The 18,585-nt window shown below is 57.8% G+C and overlaps 1 protein-coding gene across 3 annotated transcripts in view; it reads right to left on the bottom strand.

Annotated features, from left to right (window-relative positions):
• Window positions 1-217: 217 nt before the first annotated feature.
• LOC133342875 (platelet-derived growth factor receptor alpha-like) overlaps window positions 218-18,585 on the bottom strand; it is a 52,842-nt gene continuing 34,474 nt past the window's right edge. For all 3 annotated transcript variants that reach the window (XM_061552234.1, XM_061552233.1, XM_061552235.1), the window contains 19 exons: window positions 18,165-18,292; window positions 15,891-16,074; window positions 14,460-14,655; window positions 13,821-13,936; window positions 13,166-13,295; window positions 12,069-12,436; window positions 11,509-11,603; window positions 10,898-11,030; window positions 10,322-10,426; window positions 8,722-8,832; window positions 8,394-8,547; window positions 7,808-7,953; window positions 6,810-6,934; window positions 5,951-6,073; window positions 3,978-4,089; window positions 3,579-3,678; window positions 3,259-3,364; window positions 2,574-2,833; window positions 218-2,068 (listed from right to left, as the gene is read on the bottom strand). In XM_061552234.1, coding sequence (XP_061408218.1) covers window positions 1,939-2,068; window positions 2,574-2,833; window positions 3,259-3,364; window positions 3,579-3,678; window positions 3,978-4,089; window positions 5,951-6,073; window positions 6,810-6,934; window positions 7,808-7,953; window positions 8,394-8,547; window positions 8,722-8,832; window positions 10,322-10,426; window positions 10,898-11,030; window positions 11,509-11,603; window positions 12,069-12,436; window positions 13,166-13,295; window positions 13,821-13,936; window positions 14,460-14,655; window positions 15,891-16,074; window positions 18,165-18,292 — 2,822 coding nt within the window. In that variant the 3' untranslated portion in view covers window positions 218-1,938. The remainder of the gene's footprint in view (window positions 2,069-2,573; window positions 2,834-3,258; window positions 3,365-3,578; window positions 3,679-3,977; window positions 4,090-5,950; window positions 6,074-6,809; window positions 6,935-7,807; window positions 7,954-8,393; window positions 8,548-8,721; window positions 8,833-10,321; window positions 10,427-10,897; window positions 11,031-11,508; window positions 11,604-12,068; window positions 12,437-13,165; window positions 13,296-13,820; window positions 13,937-14,459; window positions 14,656-15,890; window positions 16,075-18,164; window positions 18,293-18,585) is intronic.

The following is an 18,585-nucleotide window of genomic DNA, read 5'->3' as shown; positions in this document are numbered from 1 at the left end:
AACGCAAGCAGCCGTCCTCAGGTGAAGAACAGGTCTGTCGGAAAGACAGCGTCATTCAGACAGCGTCATTCAGACGCCCAGAAGAAGTGGAATGTTTACATTCAGACGCTGTCTTTCCGACAGACCTGTTCTTCACCTGAGGACGGCGGCTTGCGTTGTGGTCGAAACGTCGTGAGAATTATTTAATGTTTTATTTTTATTATTTTATTATTTCCCTTCTACGTGACTTTACTGAAAGAACCAAGAAGATCCGTATGCAGCGTACGTTCAGGATTACCACTATTTAAAATTACATTTAGCAGAAAAAAATACTCTTGTAAAAGTAGAATTAAAATCTATGGACTAACGCTCGAACAGACATGAATTCGTACCGCACCATACACACACTTTTAAGTTGTATATATATATACACATGTATACTATCGTATATTTATATGAGACTGACCAACAGAGATATGTACTTTAATGCTGGTGATGAAAAAAAATCCCCGTACCTGTTTTAAACGGCATGTAAGGTCAAATGTCACAGCAACTCACGCCAACTCGCCTCGACATTTCTATCTATGTCTCTCTCCATCACGGCGGAGTAGCATCGTTACTGATGTCGAAGCAAAGTAAGACGCACGTGTCTGGCCACGCTCGGACTGGACAAACAACACAAACGACTTTTACGTGGTACTCAACACAGCCAATCGGGGGCGAGATTGCTCCTCGGGGGGGGGAGGGAGGGGGCGCGGAGGCAGAAGGGGCAATTTTCCCTGGGAACTCCACGAACCCACTGGAACCCACTTGGCTTGCATTAGTAGACCGCATCTACAACCCCCAGCCGTTGCAGTTCACGACTGGCACCCACGTTCAGTTTCTGTTTCTTTCTCCCCTTTTGAAATCGCGTTTCCTCTGCCACTGCGCCCTCGCTCGTCCGTTGGACAAGCCGACCATGAGCTTCTCTCGCTGCGGTTGCGTCATCGCTGGGGGTGGGTCACGCTCGTTGTCCGTGCCAGGGTCGGGGGGGGCCTCGTGCGCCAGGCTGCCGACACGTGGAGGGCGTCTTGCAGTTCGACGCTGCGGCGAGTGTCGAGGGGAGCTGGGCCCCCGGCGGTCGTATCTGCGCCGGGGAGGCAATGGCCGCCGTCGTCGTCGTCGAGGGAGGAGATGGCGATCGTTGCTTGGGCTTCGAATTCTGGCCAGAAGTCAACTCACACGATCGTCGTCGTCGTCATCTCTCCGGGGCAGAGAATAGATTGACTGTTTCTTTGACGGGGAGGGGGGGGGGGGTAGTCAATAAGTGGTTAGAGAGAGACTGGTCCGTGGCCCAATTACTGTGGAATTTCCACGAACGGCTCGAAAACGCCGACGGAGACAAACGCCGCCCGACCGCCGTCGATTGAGCGGCGAGGACCCGTCGACCGGTCGTCATCGTTCTTTCTGTTCGCGGCGAATCGCCGCTTGCGCCGTGCGTGCGCTCGAGATCATTGCGTTCAAGTGGAGCGCGGAGCAAGTGAGAGAGGGTCGTTGTTGGGGACTTTGCCCAACGGTCGCTGCGAGCGAGGGAAACGACTCTACGCGACTGAACGCTCGTCTCTCTCTCGCTCTCGAAGTCCGGCTGTCTTGAACACCCCGCTCGTCGTGCCGCCCCCCCCCCTCCTCCTCCACACGGTGACGAACCGATGACCGGGTTTCCATTGACGCCTCGACGGTGTTCATCTCCGCCCCGTTCCCCGGCCGCGGTGAGTCCGTCGGTTTGCCCTCGCCGATGGTCGCTCTCGCGGGCGCGGAATATTTCCGTTATCCTCCCGTCAGCGTCGGCGGCCGTATTTCTTTGACGTCCGTACCCGAGTTGGCCGAGTCTCAAAAGGTCAAGGGTTGCTAGGGTGGGCTCGCAGGGGTCGTGGGGTGGGCTCGCGGGGTCTCGCGGTCGCGAGGTCTCGCGGGGTCGCCTCAAAGGAAGCTGTCCTCCACCAGGCTGGAGGACATGTCCATCACCTCCATCATCTCCTCGTAGTCCTTGGTGATGGGGAGGAGGCGGTGTTGCGAGTCGTCGTTGAGGCTGTCCTCGCACAGCCCCGTGCTGCCGAGACACGCCGGGGGAGGGGGTGCGGCACAACGTCAACGCTGTAATCTATGCAGCTATTTCATGGGTCCTTTTTGCCAGCATCAAAGTATGAAAATTGCGAATGTGTTTTCCCCTTTCTGGCAATAAAACAGGAGGTGTTAAGATGTTCAAACACCAAATAGAAACCTCTTGCAGGGAATCAAGTTCGCATTAACCACACACACACAGTGCTTGTGCTGAACATGCAAACAAACCCAGACAATGCTCTGATAATATATGCATTGTCTGGGTAAAACTTATTCTTAACTGTAACACTTTTTTTGTTATTTTTACCTCCACATTTAGAGTCAACATCAACGCCGCTATACATTTCGACACGATGACCAAGCCACTTGATTGGGCCATCATCTGCGGTGGCCCAAACAAAAATCTGTCTGGAGCTCAGCGGGGGCCTTTACCTGATAAAATAAAAAAAAAAGCAGTCGATAGCATCACCATCCGCCCCACCACTCGCGCCCACCTTTGGCTGTTGTGCGAGTGTCCGTCGTCCATGCTGGGCGGCTCGATGTCGGGCAGCGGGATGATGTAGCCGCTGTCCGTGTCGGACCGCTGCTCCGAGAGCTCGTCGGAGGCATGCAGGCCGCCGACGCCGCCGCCGGCACCCCCCCCCTTGCCCGCGGGGCTGTAGGCGACGCCCACGTACGAGAGGTCGGAGGCCGCTCGCAGGCGGGCCACGGCCGGGTGGTGCAGGTGGAACTCCTCGCCCTGCTTCTCGTACGACTGGCGCGCGCGGGGAGACGGGGTGAGGTCGTCGTCAGCTTCGTGGTCTTCGTCCTCATCGTCGTCGTCATTGTCATTGTTACTCTCATCGTCACTGTCATCATTGCCGTCATCATCACTGTCATCGTTACCGTCATCGTCGTCGTCACTATCATCGTCAGCAACATCGTCGTCATCATCACTGTCATCGTCGTCATCATCAACTTCATTATCATCACAATCATCACTATCGTCAGCAACATCGTCGTCATCATCACTGTCATCGTCGTCATCATCAATTTCATTATCATCACAATCATCACTGTCATCGTCGTGATCATCGTGATCATTGTCATGGGTTCCATAATTGATTGTACGATGTGTTCAGATGCATTTGTAGTCGATGCTCTATTAAATCTGCGTTGTACTGTACTCAGCTATGTCACCTTTTGGAATCCGCCGGGCATGAGTTTGGCCATCATGTCGGAGAGGCGAGAGAACGTGGGGCGTTTCTCAGCGTCTGCGTTCCAGCATCGCACCATGAAGTCATATCTGTGCAGCACAACACACATCACCACCACCACCGCTGTCGTAATCAGCCGTGACCTATCCACCGCTGGATGAAAACCTTCCCTAAGCCGTCACCAAACCCTTAAGCCAGGGGGTGGGAAAAACCTGCAGCCTGTATGGGCCACACTCGCCCTGTGACTTCTTTCATGGTGCCACGGTGGCGTGCGTGTTCGTGTGTGCTCGTGCGTGCGCTTACATGTCAGGCGGCGCGTAGTCCGGCGAGTCCATGCGGTAGCCGGACTTGAGCTTGTTGTAGAACTGCGAGTCGACCGGCATCCCCGGGTACGGAGTCCCTCCTGGACGACGTGCGGCACAAACGCGCGGCGTGAGCCTCGCGGACACGCGAAGCGACGCCGTCGCTTACGGATCGATGGGTGCAGACGCGCGCGTGATGATGATATGGTGAAGGTCATGCTGCTGATGATGACAATCCCGATGCTACGGTCAGCGTGACGATGAGGAAAATGGTGATTCTGCGGATGCTTCTACTAATACTGCGAGTGATGATGATGAGTCGGACGATGGCATTGACACTGCCGCTGATGCTAATGCTGCCCGGTGATCATGATGATGACGACGATGATGCTGTACTCGCCTAGGGAGAAGATTTCCCACAGCAGGATTCCGTACGACCACACGTCGCTCTGAGTCGTGTACAGGTTGTCGAAGATGCTCTCCGGAGCCATCCACTTCACGGGGAGGAAAGTCTGAGAGAGACAGAGACACGGGGCGATGAGAGACAAAGACACGGGGCGATGAGAGACAGAGACACGGGGCGATGGGAGACAGAGACACGGGGCGATGGGAGACAGAGACACGGGGCGATGGGAGACAGATACACGGGGCGATTGGAGACAGAGACACGGGGCGATGAGAGACAGAGACACGGGGCGATGGGAGACAAGAGACACGGGGCGATTGGAGACAGAGACACGGGGCGATGAGAGACAGAGACACGGGGCGATGAGAGACAGAGACACGGGGCGATTGGAGACAGAGACACGGGGCGATGGGAGACAGAGACATGGGGCGATGAGAGACAGAGACACGGGGCGATGGGAGACAGAGACACGGGGCGATGGGAGACAGAGACACGGGGCGATGAGAGACAGAGACACGGGGCGATGGGAGACAGAGACACGGGGCGATGAGAGACAGAGACACGGGGCGATGGGAGACAGAGACACGGGGCGATGGGAGACAGAGACACGGGGCGATGGGAGACAGAGACACGGGGCGATGAGAGACAGAGACACGGGGCGATGGGAGACAGAGACACGGGGCGATGGGAGACAGAGACACGGGGCGATGGGAGACAGAGACACGGGGCGATGGGAGACAGAGACACGGGGTGATTGGGAGACAGAGACACGGGGCGATGGGAGACAGAGACACGGGGCGATGGGAGACAGAGACACGGGGCGATGGGAGACAGAGACACGGGGCGATGGGAGACAGAGACATGGGGCGATTGGAGACAGAGACACGGGGTGATGAGAGACAGAGACACGGGGCGATGGGAGACAGAGACACGGGGCGATGGGAGACAGAGACACGGGGCGATGGGAGACAGAGACACGGGCGATTGGAGACAGACACGGGCGATGGGAGACAGAGACACGGGGCGATTGGAGACAGAGACACGGGGCGATGGGAGACAGAGACACGGGGCGATGGGAGACAGAGACACGGGCGATGGGAGACAGAGACACGGGCGATGGGAGACAGAGACACGGGGCGATGGGAGACAGAGACACGGGGCGATGGGAGACAGAGACACGGGGCGATGGAGACAGAGACACGGGCGATGGGAGACAGAGACACGGGGCGATGGGAGACAGAGACACGGGCGATGGGAGACAGAGACACGGGGCGATGGGAGACAGAGACACGGGGCGATGGGAGACAGAGACACGGGGCGATGGGAGACAGAGACACGGGGCGATGGGAGACAGAGACACGGGGCGATGAGACAGAGACACGGGGCGATGGGAGACAGAGACACGGGGCGATGTGAGACAGAGACACGGGCGATGGGAGACAGAGACACGGGGCGATGGGAGACAGAGACACGGGGCGATGAGAGACAGAGACACGGGGCGATGGGAGACAGAGACACGGTGCGATGGGAGACAGAGACACGGGGCGATGGGAGACAGAGACACGGGGCGATGGGAGACAGAGACACGGGGCGATGAGAGACAGAGACACGGGGCGATGGGAGACAGAGACACGGGGCGATGGGAGACAGAGACACGGGGCGATGGGAGACAGAGACACGGGGCGATGGGAGACAGAGACACGGGGCGATGAGAGACAGAGACACGGGGCGATGGGAGGAGCCGCGGTTGTCGACTTGACGAGACACGGAACGACACGCTGGTTCCCAGCGCTCGCCAGGAGTAACTTCGTTTTTTCATTTTGTTCCACGTTATTGAGCACCGAATAGGACTCTCAAATAACCTTGGTGAGGCCACGCACTGGCACACACGCTGGCAAAGACAAAGATCCCCCCAGTGAGCGAGATGGGTCCACGTGTCTCCCCGGTGAGCGGGTGCTGCCGCTTACGCTGCCCTTGGACACGTAGTTGGAGTCGTGCATGATGTCCCTCGCGAGGCCGAAGTCGCAGATCTTGACGGTGCGACGGTCGGAGAGGAGGACGTTACGGGCCGCGAGGTCCCGGTGAACGCACTGTGGACACAAGACGCGGGACACTGTGGACACAAGACACTGTGGACACAAGACGCGGGACACTGTGGACACAAGACGCGGGACACTGTGGACACAAGACACTGTGGACACAAGACGCGGGACACTGTGGACACAAGACACTGTGGACACAAGACGCGGGACACTGTGGACACAAGACGCGGGACACTGTGGACACAAGACGCGGGACACTGTGGACACAAGACGCGGGACACTGTGGACACGACGCGGGACACTGTGGACACAAGACGCGGGACACTGTGGACACAAGACGCGGGACACTGTGGACACAAGACGCGGGACACGCGCACGGAGACACTGATCACTCGGCACCAGCGACGCGGGACGTGGCGGCGTGCCGGGCGGCGGTGGCCTGCATTTCAGCACGGTGGCGTTGATGAATCCCTTCCTGTGGGTATGGAAGGGCCATGCCCTGGCTCGCCAGGAGGAGGCCGTACAGCAAAAATGTGGATTCCTAACTGTTACGTCTGTATCGGGTTCCTCCCACGCGTAAAGCTCATTCATTGGCCGAAAAAACCTGAATATACAGAGAACTGCAGAGCTTGGGCAATTATTGACTGCTGCCTTCTCCTCCTGGCACCTCTACGCGGGCGAGGAGTGAACACCGATAGATAGGTGGCAAGGCGGAACTTGAATTTTTTTCCCAGGACGTTTGCGATGGCAGCGTCACCGTCGCTGCCATCGCTGCTCAGCTTACGTTCTTGGAGGCCAGGAACTCCATGCCCTTGGCGACTTGGTAGCTGAAGCTGATGAGGTCGTTGAGGTGGAGCGGAGCCAGTTCCTCGTCCACGAAATCGGGGAAGAAAACCTCGCGGTCTTTCTCTGCAGCGGCACGGGCGGCGGACACGCACAGCGACGTGATGCGACAAACGCCGGGACGGTCGGAACGGTGACGCACGACTCGTGAATGGTGATGCGTGCCACCAATAACATCACTCCCTCCGCCACCAATAGCATCACTCCCTCCTCCACCAATAACATCACTCCCTCCTCCACCAATAGCATCGCTCCCTCCTCCACCAATAGCATCGCTCCCTCCTCCACCAATAGCATCACTCCCTCCTCCACCAATAACATCACTCCCTCCTCCACCAATAGCATCGCTCCCTCCTCCACCAATAGCATCGCTCCCTCCTCCACCAATAGCATCACTCCCTCCTCCACCAATAACATCGCTCCCTCCTCCACCAATAGCATCACTCCCTCCTCCACCAATAGCATCGCTCCCTCCTCCACCAATAGCATCACTCCCTCCTCCACCAATAACATCGCTCCCTCCTCCACCAATAGCATCGCTCCCTCCTCCACCAATAGCATCACTCCCTCCTCCACCAATAACATCGCTCCCTCCTCCACCAATAACATCGCTCCCTCCTCCACCAATAACATCGCTCCCTCCTCCACCAATAGCATCACTCCCTCCTCCACCAATAACATCGCTCCCTCCTCCACCAATAGCATCGCTCCCTCCTCCACCAATAACATCGCTCCCTCCTCCACCAATAACATCACTCCCTCCTCCACCAATAGCATCGCTCCCTCCTCCACCAATAACATCGCTCCCTCCTCCACCAATAACATCACTCCCTCCTCCACCAATAACATCACTCCCTCCTCCACCAATAGCATCGCTCCCTCCTGCACCAATAACATCGCTCCCTCCTGGGCCACGTGAGCGCCCCCCCCCCCACGTACCATCCATGGTGAGGCGGCGGTGCGAGGGCGGGTGCGAGTAGTAGGAGTGTGGCTGCCCGCTCTCCGTCATGGGGACGTACTGGCCCATGTCCACCGTCTTCATGTCCATGTAGGCGCCCTCCTCCTCGAACGACAGCAGCACGTAGCTGCGGGGCGGCACGAGGGGACGGCCGCGTCAAGGGGGAAGGTGCCGAGCGTTTACTCGGAGCCCTACGGCGTCCCACCGCTTGATAGTAATTATGCAATAATGTCAATTCGTATTGCGCCTTCCACAGCAAGCAAATAGTTACAGCAAGCAAACAGCGGACGAGCGAGTGTGCGATTGGTCGAAGGAGTGAGCGGTTGAGCGAACGTGCGATTGGTCGAACGAGTGAACAGGTGAGCGAGCGTGCGATTGGTCGAGGGAGTGAGCGGGCGGGCGAGCGAGCGTGCAATTCGTCGAGCGAGCGAGTAGGTGAGCGAGCGTGCGGTTGGTCGAGAGCGTGACTGTGTGATTGGTCGAGCGAGTGGCTGAGTGAGCATGCGATTGGTCAAGCGAGTGGCTGAGTGAGCGTGCGATTGGGCGAGCGAGTGAGTGTGTGCTCACCTGCGCGTGTTCTCCCCACTGCTGTTGAGGCTGAAGATGTCTCCGTCGAACTTGTCCTTGCTGGCCGAGCCGTAGAGGAAGCGGTCGCGCTTGCGGTGGAGGTAGTTGACCAGGTCGCCGTGGCAACAGTACTCGGTGATGATGTAGATGGGCCCTGGCGTGACACGCAAACACCGCCTGGCGCTTAGGAACCTGTTGGGTTGGTTCCCACTCCACCGTTAGTCTTCACCACCGGCGAATTATAACCGATTCTCGTGGCACTCCAGCGGAGGCACGTATCGAGTATCGCGTGGTGATCGAGTCGGACGCGTCTTCGTGCGGCGCCCACCTCCTTTCGTGCAGGCCCCAAGGAGGTTGACAATGTTGAGGTGAGGTCCCAGGTGGCTCATGATCTTCAGCTCCGACATGAGCGCCTGCTTCTCGCTCGTGCGCGCCGTGGCTGTGAGCATGCAACAGCAGCAGCAGCAGCAGCACACACGCAGCAACAGTAGCAGCACAGACACATTAGCCGTTATCAAGCATGCGACACTGCCTCGGCACGAAGGTGTTTGTGGATCGCAAGCGGAGAGCAACACGGAGGGAGCGCCAGGATGAACGGCGCACGAGCAATCGCCAAGAGCGGAGCGGGAGCTCGGCCGAGTGTGTTCCGCGAGGCTCTGCGTGAATCGGAACGGTCCCACGCTTATTTCTCTCGTCATCATGCGTCCTACCTTGCCAGTATATTAAATTACAAGAATTGGTTTCACCCTTTCTGGCAATAAAACAGGAGGTGTTAAGATGTTAAAACACCAAACAGAAACCTTTTGCAAGGAATCGTGGCTGCGTTAAACCACACGTATTTGTTGGTGAACATGCAAACCAAAAACATGCTCTGGTAGTATATGATGATGCATTGTCTTTGAAACTGATTGGTCCACACCAGAGACAGCTTTCTTTAGAGCCTTGTCTCAAACAGTGTTAGACCAGAGGACGCCAAAAGGCTGATTTCTCTACTCGCCCAACTCAATGCTGCACTCTCGCTGTCAGATCAGTCGCTTCCTTGTCACTCCTTCACCACCGCTTCATCGTTCTCACGAATCTCACGCCCTGACGACGGCGACGCTGTTTTGGCGCCACGGTGGCGAGATGTTAACTACCTCGCCTGGTACACAAGAGGTCGTGGGCTCGATCGTGACTCTGACGCCTGCTGCTGTATATTTGGAGTTTGCGTCTTTCTCTCTCTCATCATCATCACGGTGGCTAGGAGATGTTAACTACCTCGCCTGGTATACAGGAGGTGGTGGGTTCGATCCCGACCCTGACGCCTGCTGCTGTGTATTTGGAGTTTGCGTGTCTCTCTCTCTCATCATCATCACGGTGGCTAGGAGATGTTAACTACCTCGCCTGGTGTACAGGAGGTGGTGGGTTCGATACCGACCCTGACACCTGCTGCTGTATATTTGGAGTTTGCGTGTCTCTCTCTCTCATCATCATCACGGTGGCTAGGAGATGTTAACTACATCGCCTGGTGTACAGGAGGTGGTGGGTTCGATCCCGACCCTGACGCCTGCTGCTGTATATTTGGAGTTTGCGTGTCTCTCTCTCTCTCCCCGTGGTCGCATGGATTTTTCTCCCGGTCTTCCGGTTTTCCCCTCCACATTTAGAATAAACGTGAGAATCGAGCATTTGTTTGCAATACGTGATGATAAGCCACTCCGCTGAGTTATTGTTTGTGGCCAGGTCACTTCTGAAAAAAGAGCTATATGGCTCAGTGGGCCCTAATCTGGTAAAATATAGAAATATATTCTTAATAGTTTCTGACGATGATGGAATTGGCAGTGAAGAGAATGATGGTGATGAAGATGTGTCGATGATGACGACAATGACGACGGTGATGATGGTGACGATGTATCGATGACGACGACGGCGACGACGGCGGTGGTACGTACGTTTCAGCATCTTGACCGCCACCTTCATGTAGGTCTGCGAGTGGCTCATCCCGCGAGCCGTGGCCTCCACCACCTTCCCAAACGCCCCCGAGCCCAGGATCCGGCCTGGTCACGGGGATAGGGGGGACACAGTCAGCGCATGGCACCACCGTCAGCCTACTCAGCAGCGTTAGAGAGCGCCTAGCGTGGCTGTAGCGGACGCGAGGCAGCGGTGGCGGCACCATCGCCACGTGCGACCGCCCGAGTCGTTCGCAGCCTCGGCGTTTACACGTCGGGGCGACCCCGGTGCTCGACTTTTAGGGGCCGAGTCGGTCTAGAGGAGGAGGGCCCAGGCTCAGTCGGCCGTGGCCGCTCGCCCACGCGGAGTGCCAGCTGGAATGCGTGCCGGTTAGTGGCCATGGCGCGGTTAGTGGCCATGGCGCGGTTAGTGGCCATGGTGCGGTTAGTGGCCATGGCGCGGTTAGTGGCCATGGCGCGGTTAGTGGCCATGGCGCGGTTAGTGGCCATGGCGCGGTTAGTGGCCATGGCGCGGTTAGTGGCCACGGCATGCGCACCGCTACGCCGTCGCTGGCTCACCGAGCTGGAGGGAGTCGCGCGAGAGCTCCCAGCGGGAGTCGTAGGGGAGCTGCGTGGGGTCCACGTAGACGTACTCGTGTCCGTCGGGGCTGATGGACTCGATCACCTTCCAGCGCACCTCGTAGCGCGGCTTCTGCAAGCCAGCAAGGCCCCACCAATCGTCGGCGTCAGCGTCATCATCATCATCATCGTCGTCATCATCAACATCATCATTAACACCATCACCATTACCAGCAGCTTCATTTACATCGTTGTAAGCGCCATCATCATCAGCTTCATCTTCATCTTCAGCTTCATTATCGTAAATATTATAATCATCATCAACATCGCCATCATTAACGCCATCATCATCAGCTTCATCTTCAGCTTCATTATCATCATTATCGTAAATATTATAATCATCATCAACATCGCCATCACTAACGCCATCATCGGCAGCTTCATCATCACCACCGCACCTCGGATGAGCACGGTTGGCCATGTACCGAGCGAACGAATCTCAACATACGCACGTCCATACACCAGCTAAACCATCGCGAGAGTACGTGCGCGCGTGTCCGCAAGACAGCGGCGGCGTTGTGCGTCGTTGGCGAGGAGGGGACGACGCTCACCTGCTTCCAGACGACGACGAGCACGATGAGAGAGACGATGACGACCACCAGCAGCACCAAGATGGCCGCCATCACCTTGAGCTTGGAGTGAGAGTCTGCCAAAGGGTAAAGAGAGGCGACATTTTGTAATCGCGGTCGCGTCCACGCAGCGCTTAAAACGCTGCGGTCTTAAAGCACGGGAGGCCGCCACGGTGGCTAGGAGATGTTGACTACCTCGCCTGGTGTACAGGAGGTCGCGGGTTCCACCATCATCACCACGGTGGCTAGGAGATGTTAACAACCTCGCCTGGTGTGCAGGAGGTCGTGGGTTCGATCGTGACCCTGACGCCTGCTGCTGTGTATTTGGGACTTTCGTGACTGCAAGGATACATACTCTTAGTTTTTTCGGTAAAGCCACGTAGGTAAAAAAATGAAATCAAAATTAATAAAAATAAAATAATAAAAATATTTTCATTTCATTTTTTACCGACGTGACTTTACCGAAAAAACTAAGAGTATGTATATTTGGGAGTTTGCGTGTCTGTCTCTCCCCGTGGTCGGGGGTGGCGTGGGGAGCTCACCGTTCTTGACGAGCTTGACGACCTGCGCGGCGCTGTGCAGGGGCTCCGCGTCGTCCTCGTCGTCGTCGTCGTCGTCATCGTCGCCGCCGTGCCGCAGGCTGCCGCTGGCGCGCGTGAACGCGTTGGTGGCGTCGCAGCGCACGGCCGTGGAGCGGTCCAGGCGCGGGAACGTGAGCGTGCTGGACACGCGCGCCCTGCGGAACTCCGCGGCCGGGCCCGGCCCGTCGGACGGCGACGACGACGACGAGGTGAGACTCCCAACGATGGCGTGGGTCTCCACCTCCGTGCCGCCGCCGCCGCCGGCGCCGCCGTTGCCGGTGGTGCCGCCGGTGCTGTTGAGCAGCTGCCAGGCCCAGCGCTCGTTACAGCTGAGATGGGAGGGCGGAAGATGGAGACGGGGAGACAGAGACGGAGAGACAGAGGGAGAGACAGAGAGGTAGGTGGAGAGTGAGACAGAGACGGAGGGAGAAACAGAGAGATGGAGAGACAGAGACTGAGGTCAAGTTGGGTCAGGGTCGCCACCTTCGAACTGAACAAAATTTGTACCGAGATCATGAACAACGGTGCGCACTTCCGAGTCGTCATCAGCCATCATTAATCCACTGCTGGATGAAGGGTTAGGAGGCTCCTGTGAGATAAGTGCGCCCGACATTGGCAGATCTCGGAAGCCAAGCAGGTTTCGTGCCCGCACAGCGCTCCAATGGGTGACCACCGTGCACAACAGGCGTTACAGGTCTTTGGTTCTTTCGGTAAAGAGAAAATAATACATTAAATACTAGCATACGACGTTTTGAGTCGGATAACATAACAGTGTTGACTGTTATGTTATCCGACTCTCTGTTGTATTACATTACATTTCTAAGTATACTAGATTTGTGTTTCTATTTCATTTATACCTGATGACGATTGCTTGTGTTGCAATCGAAACGTCGTATGCTAGTATTTAATGTATTATTTTCTCTTTATACGTGACTTTACCGAAAGAACCAAAGAGTCATTCCTGCAGTCACGGAAGCTCCAAATTAAGTACAGGCTCCTGTGCTGCAGTAGAGACCCTCGTCCGGCAGCGGACAGAACGCGCCCGCGTAGACGTTCACCTCCTGAGGTCGGAGCAGGTGTACCACGTGATCTCGGGCACGGGCAGACCCTCGGCGACGCAGGTCACCACGTGGGTCTCCGTGTCGTTCACTCCGTGGGCGTCCGACAGCTCCTTGATCGTCGCGGGGACTGCGCGCGGCAGAACGCACGGAGACATCCATCCAGCAGCGGAGTGAACGAGCGCCGGACCGCAGCCGCGTAGCACTCGTCGTGTTGCTTCACGTTAAATAATGGTGCCGGTTGTGACCAGGCGAGGCCTGGTCACAATCGGGGGGGGGGGGGGGGGGGCCTTCTCGGGCCCTTTAAAAGGCTCTCTCAGATCTTATTAGGCCCGGCTTAGGTTAGGCTGCCCCCTGTCCCCCCCCACGTCCCCCCCCCACGTCCCCCCCCCCACGTCCCCCCCACGTCCCACCCCATGTCCCCCCCCCACGCTCCCCCCCCCCCACGTCCCTCCCCGCCCCACGTACCCCCCCACACCCCCCCCGCGTCCCCCCCCTCCCCCCCCCACGCCGCCCCCCCACGCCCCCCCCACGCTCCCCTCCCCCCCCACGCCCCCCCCACGCTCCCCTCCCTCCCACGTCCCCCCCCCACACACCCCCCCCAAGCTCCCCCCCACGCCCCCCCGTCGCCACGGCGAGCGGGTGTGCGCCTCACCGAACACGTAGAGGCTGAAGCTGTGGTTGGCCGCGTCGTGGGCGTTCCCCACGCTCAGCGTGTACTCGCCGCTGTCCTCCTCCTTGGTGCGCACCAGCGTGAGCACGCTCTCGTACCTGGCGCGCGGGGAGAGCCCGAGTCACACCCCACGTCACACCCCGCGTCATACCCTGGCAGGGTCACACCCCGTGTCACACCCCGTGTCACACCCGGGGTCACACCCCGCGTCACACCCCACGTCACAGCCCGCGTCATACCCTGGGTCACACCTGGGCCACACCTGGGTCACACCCGCGTCACACCTGGGGTCACACCCTGCGTCACACCCCGGGTCACACCTGGGGTCACACCTGGGTCACACCTGGGGTCACACCTGGGTCACACCCCGCGTCACACCCCGGGTCACACCTGGGGTCACACCTGGGTCACATCCCACGTCACACCTGGGTCACACCTGGGGTCACACCTGGGTCATACCCTGGAGCCGCCTCGGCGCTAAGCAGACTTCACTTTTGTCAAAAAACCATTCCAAGCCGAACGTTCATCGGATCACAAACGGCGGTCCCCCAACCGTTTTCCGCGAGCCGCGCCGAGGGGCCCCTTTTGCCACCGCGCCTCGCCGTGAATCGCGACCCTCACCGGCCGCGCTTGAGGTCGTGCACGTCGAGCGTGACGTCGGCCTCCCCCAGGCCCCCGTACAGGCGCCGCCCGTCCTTGTACCAGGCGGCCGCTGGCGCCGGGAACGCCTCCACGGCCACGGCGAAGCGGCGCACCTCGCCCGCGCGCGCCCGCTCCACGCGCGCCACCAGCGTGTGCAGGCGCACGTAGCCACGCTCTGCCAGCGCACGAGCACGCGCACACACGCACGCAGGACGCGGGTGAGCGCGACGCTACCGAGCCGGCGAGTCGGGTTCGATTCCCGCTCACGGACAACGCCACGGTGGCGATTATCTGAACGGGTCCTGGGCCTCGCCTAGGTCGACTCAGCCTTAAATGGGGACCTGGTGTGGTGCGGGAAAACATTGTCACCGGGGAGACGAAGGCGGTCGGGCGTGGCACTGGTCACCAACAGCCTCGATAGTTTGTTAAGGTTATACGAGGGATCTTTGTCTGTGTGCGTGGGTGGGTTAGTGTGAAGGTGTGTGCAGGTGTGTGTGCAGGTGGGTGAGTGTGGGTGGGTGCGGGTGGGTGAGTGAGTGAGTGTGGGTGGGTGAGTGTGGGTGAGTGAGTGTGCGTGAGGGAGTGTCGGTGGGTGAGTGAGTGAGTGAGTGTGAGTGAGTGTGGGTGTGTGCGACTGGGTGAGTGAGTGTGGGTGAGTGAGTGTGCGTGAGTGAGTGAGTGAGTGTGGGTGGGTGAGTGAGTGAGTGAGGGTGAGTGTGGGTGAGTGAGTGAGTGTGCGTGAGTGAGTGTGGGTGGGTGAGTGAGTGAGTGTGAGTGAGTGTGGGTGAGTGCGAGTGGGTGTGTGTGTGTGGGTGGGTGAGTGAGTGAGTGTGGGTGAGTGAGTGTGCGTGGGTGAGTGAGTGCGGGTGGGTGAGTGAGTGAGTGAGTGCGTGTGAGTGCGGGTGGGTGAGTGAGTGAGTGAGTGAGTGTGGGTGAGTGAGTGAGTGTGAGTGAGTGAGTGCGGGTGGGTGAGTGAGTGTGGGTGAGTGAGTGAGTGTGAGTGAGTGAGTGAGTGTGTGTGGGTGGGTGAGTGAGTGAGTGTGGGTGAGTGAGTTGTGCGTGAGTGAGTGAGTGTGCGTGGGTGAGTGAGTGCGAGTGGGTGGGTGAGTGTGAGTGGGTGGGTGAGTGAGTGAGTGTGGGTGAGTGAGTGTGCGTGTGTGAGTGAGTGTGGGTGAGTGTGGGTGGTTGAGTGAGTGAGTGTGGGTGAGTGCGAGTGGGTGAGTGAGTGTGGGTGAGTGAGTGAGTGTGGGTGAGTGAGTGTGGGTGAGTGCGTGTGAGTGTGAGTGAGTGTGGGTGAGTGAGTGTGTGTGAGTGCGCGTGTGTGGGTGAGTGAGTGTGGGTGAGTGAGTGAGTGTGAGTGAGTGTGTGTGGGTGAGTGAGTGAATGAGTGTGCGTGTGAGCGCAGCGCACCCAGCACGTCGATGTGCAGCTTCTCCTCGCTGCTCGTGCCCTGCGAGTTCTCCACGGAGCAGCGGAAGGAGCCTGACTGTGCGCTCGTCACCGCCGTGAAGGTGAGCGTGCTCGCGATCTCCGTCTCGCCGTCGGCACGAACGCCGTCGCTCACCAGAGTCTGGGGCGCGCTCACGTTCGGCCACTGCTCGCCGCCACGACCACCACCACCACGTGACAACAACAACAACAACGACAACCACACAACAACAAACATGAGTCAGGGTCGTGGCATTTGAGTGATGTTTCACCGCATGCGCATCTGCGGCCGTCTGGAAAGCTCCTCCTTCCGATCGAGCGATGCGCTTTTAAATCATCATCTAGATTTACAAACTCATTTCTTGCGAACTGCTCTTTGTGTTTCGTTTCTTGTCCTTTCCCCCATACCTCTGATTTACACGGTTGGCCACACTAGGCGCAAACGAAGTTCAACATCACGACACGTGCACATGTACAGGCATTGTCGATCCGCTGCTGGATGACGGACTCTTCCACGATTCGGCCGCCACCCCGCGAGGTAGCGCGATGTGAACTAAACTTAAACAAACGTCGTTGTTTATGTCACCAGGTAAGGCTCCCACTGAGCCATATAGCACTTTGTCGGAAGCGGCCTGGCCACTGCGATAGCTCAACGAAGGGCCTCATCGTCGCGTGGACATTTATAGCGGCCAAATACTCTGAACGCAATAATCCACCCGGCGACAGCTTTATGTTAATAACAACTTCCTATTTTCTCACTCATTGGTATCCTAAACAAATTTAATGATAGTCGTCATGATAATAATAATAATTGGATAGTAATAGTATAATTTTTCATCTGGAAGGCGCATTTCATCCGTAGATCCCGATGTGCCGGAGATGCCGTGGAAACTAGCAGCCCGCACATCCTTGGGACGTGACCTTCCATCCGTCTGTCTGTCGCTCCAGCCAGCCAGCCAGCCAGCCAAACTTTCTAAAGTAATATGTTGAACTTACTCTTTGGTTTTTTCGGTAAAGTCACGTAGGTTAAAAAAGAAAACAAGTAAATTAAATCACGACGTTTCGGAGGCAACACAAGCTTCCGTCTTCAGGTCAAACCGTCACAGCAAAATTGCTGCATCAAGAACCAAAGAGTATGAATACTTGCAGTCACGAAAGCTTCAAATCTAGAATTAATATGTTGAGCTTCTTTCGCACCCGATTTAGCCAACCGCGCTGATCGTTCGGCTTACGTACGGTGGGTACGACCATCACGTACACAGGCGACGCGGCGTTTTTTTTTGCCCCACCGCGCCATAAACCCGGCCACCCGAGTTCGATTCCCGGCCGCGGCTAACGCCGGTGTCCCTGTGACGCTGCCACGCGGTCTGGGCCCCTTCCCTCCACGCGTGGAGCGTTTCCTCGATTGTGTTTTCACAAAACAACGAGCGGGCCTCTAGATGATGCACCCCGCGTCGCTGCACCCCCCCCGTCCTCCGGCGGAGCTCGATATGAATTGCGTAAAACAAATAAGCGGCCGATACAGAGGCGGAATTATGAGCGAGACGATTACATTTAATTGCCGCGTAAATCACGAGAGGGGCACCAGCGCAACAAACAAATTCTACATAAACGCAGCGATTATAAATAATCGCTGCGCGTGCTTACACTGTACGTGCACAAAGACAAAGGTCCCCCGTACAGCCTCAACAGACCGTTGGGGCAAGTGCTGTTAGCTAGTAGCGCCCATGGAGGACGTCACTGTGGCACACGTGGGGGTGGGTGACCAGCACCACGCCCGGCCGCCTTTGTCTCCCCGGTGGCGATGTTTACACACCGCACCGGGTACTCATTTGAGGCTGAGTCGACCTAGGGGAGGCCCAGGACCGGTTCAGACAACCGTCACTGTGGTGTTGTAACGCATGTATACGCATCCACCGCCGGATGGAGGGCCCCCCCCCCGCCCGTGCCGTTACCGGTCATCGGGCCCGTTTGACCATACTTCACCACGCTGGTTCGTGTGCGTGTCGGTGAAGGGCGGGGGGGAGATTACCGCCGGTTCCAATCCCACAGCTCCCACCGTTGACAAACATTCGAGTTAATGTCCGCGTGAGGTCGTGCGCGCCTTCGAACGGTGAACACGGAACGCCGCTGGGCCAACGTTCGTTCCGCGTTCAGCCCACAAACGTTGACCCAACGTTGACGCTAACATTGGTTCAACGTCGAGAGCCCCCGACGTCCGTCCAAGGTTTGCCGCGTGTGCGAGCGGCTGCTCACGTGTTTTCCGGGGTACTCCCAGTCGAAGTTGACGATGCCGTTGCCGCGCACGGAGCACGTGATGTTGAAGGAGTCTCCGCTCATCACCTTCACGCTCGACGCCTCCAGCGTCGGGTTCAGTCGCGACACTGGCGGGACACGGGGACAGACGCACGCACAGACGCACGCACAGACGCACAGATGCATGGACGGACAGACGCACGGACGCACGCACGGGCAAACGGACGGACAGACGCACGGACGCACGCACGGACAGACGCACGGACAGACACATGGACAGACGCACGGACAGACACACGGACGCACGCACGGACAGACGCACGGACGCACGAACTTGAGAACATCGCACAGAGACTCGCGTAGGCCTGAGCCTTAGACAAGAGGAACCCCGTGTTGGGGTTCATTTTGCCGCTGTAAATTT

The sequence above is a fragment of the Lethenteron reissneri genome, chromosome 16, assembly GCF_015708825.2.
Source record: "Lethenteron reissneri isolate LAM-NWPU_2019-01 chromosome 16, ASM1570882v1, whole genome shotgun sequence".
In the NCBI taxonomy this organism is placed as follows: Eukaryota; Metazoa; Chordata; class Hyperoartia; order Petromyzontiformes; family Petromyzontidae; genus Lethenteron; species Lethenteron reissneri.
Note: the sequence above shows the minus strand (reverse complement) of the source record. Positions and strands in the feature narration are given on the sequence as shown.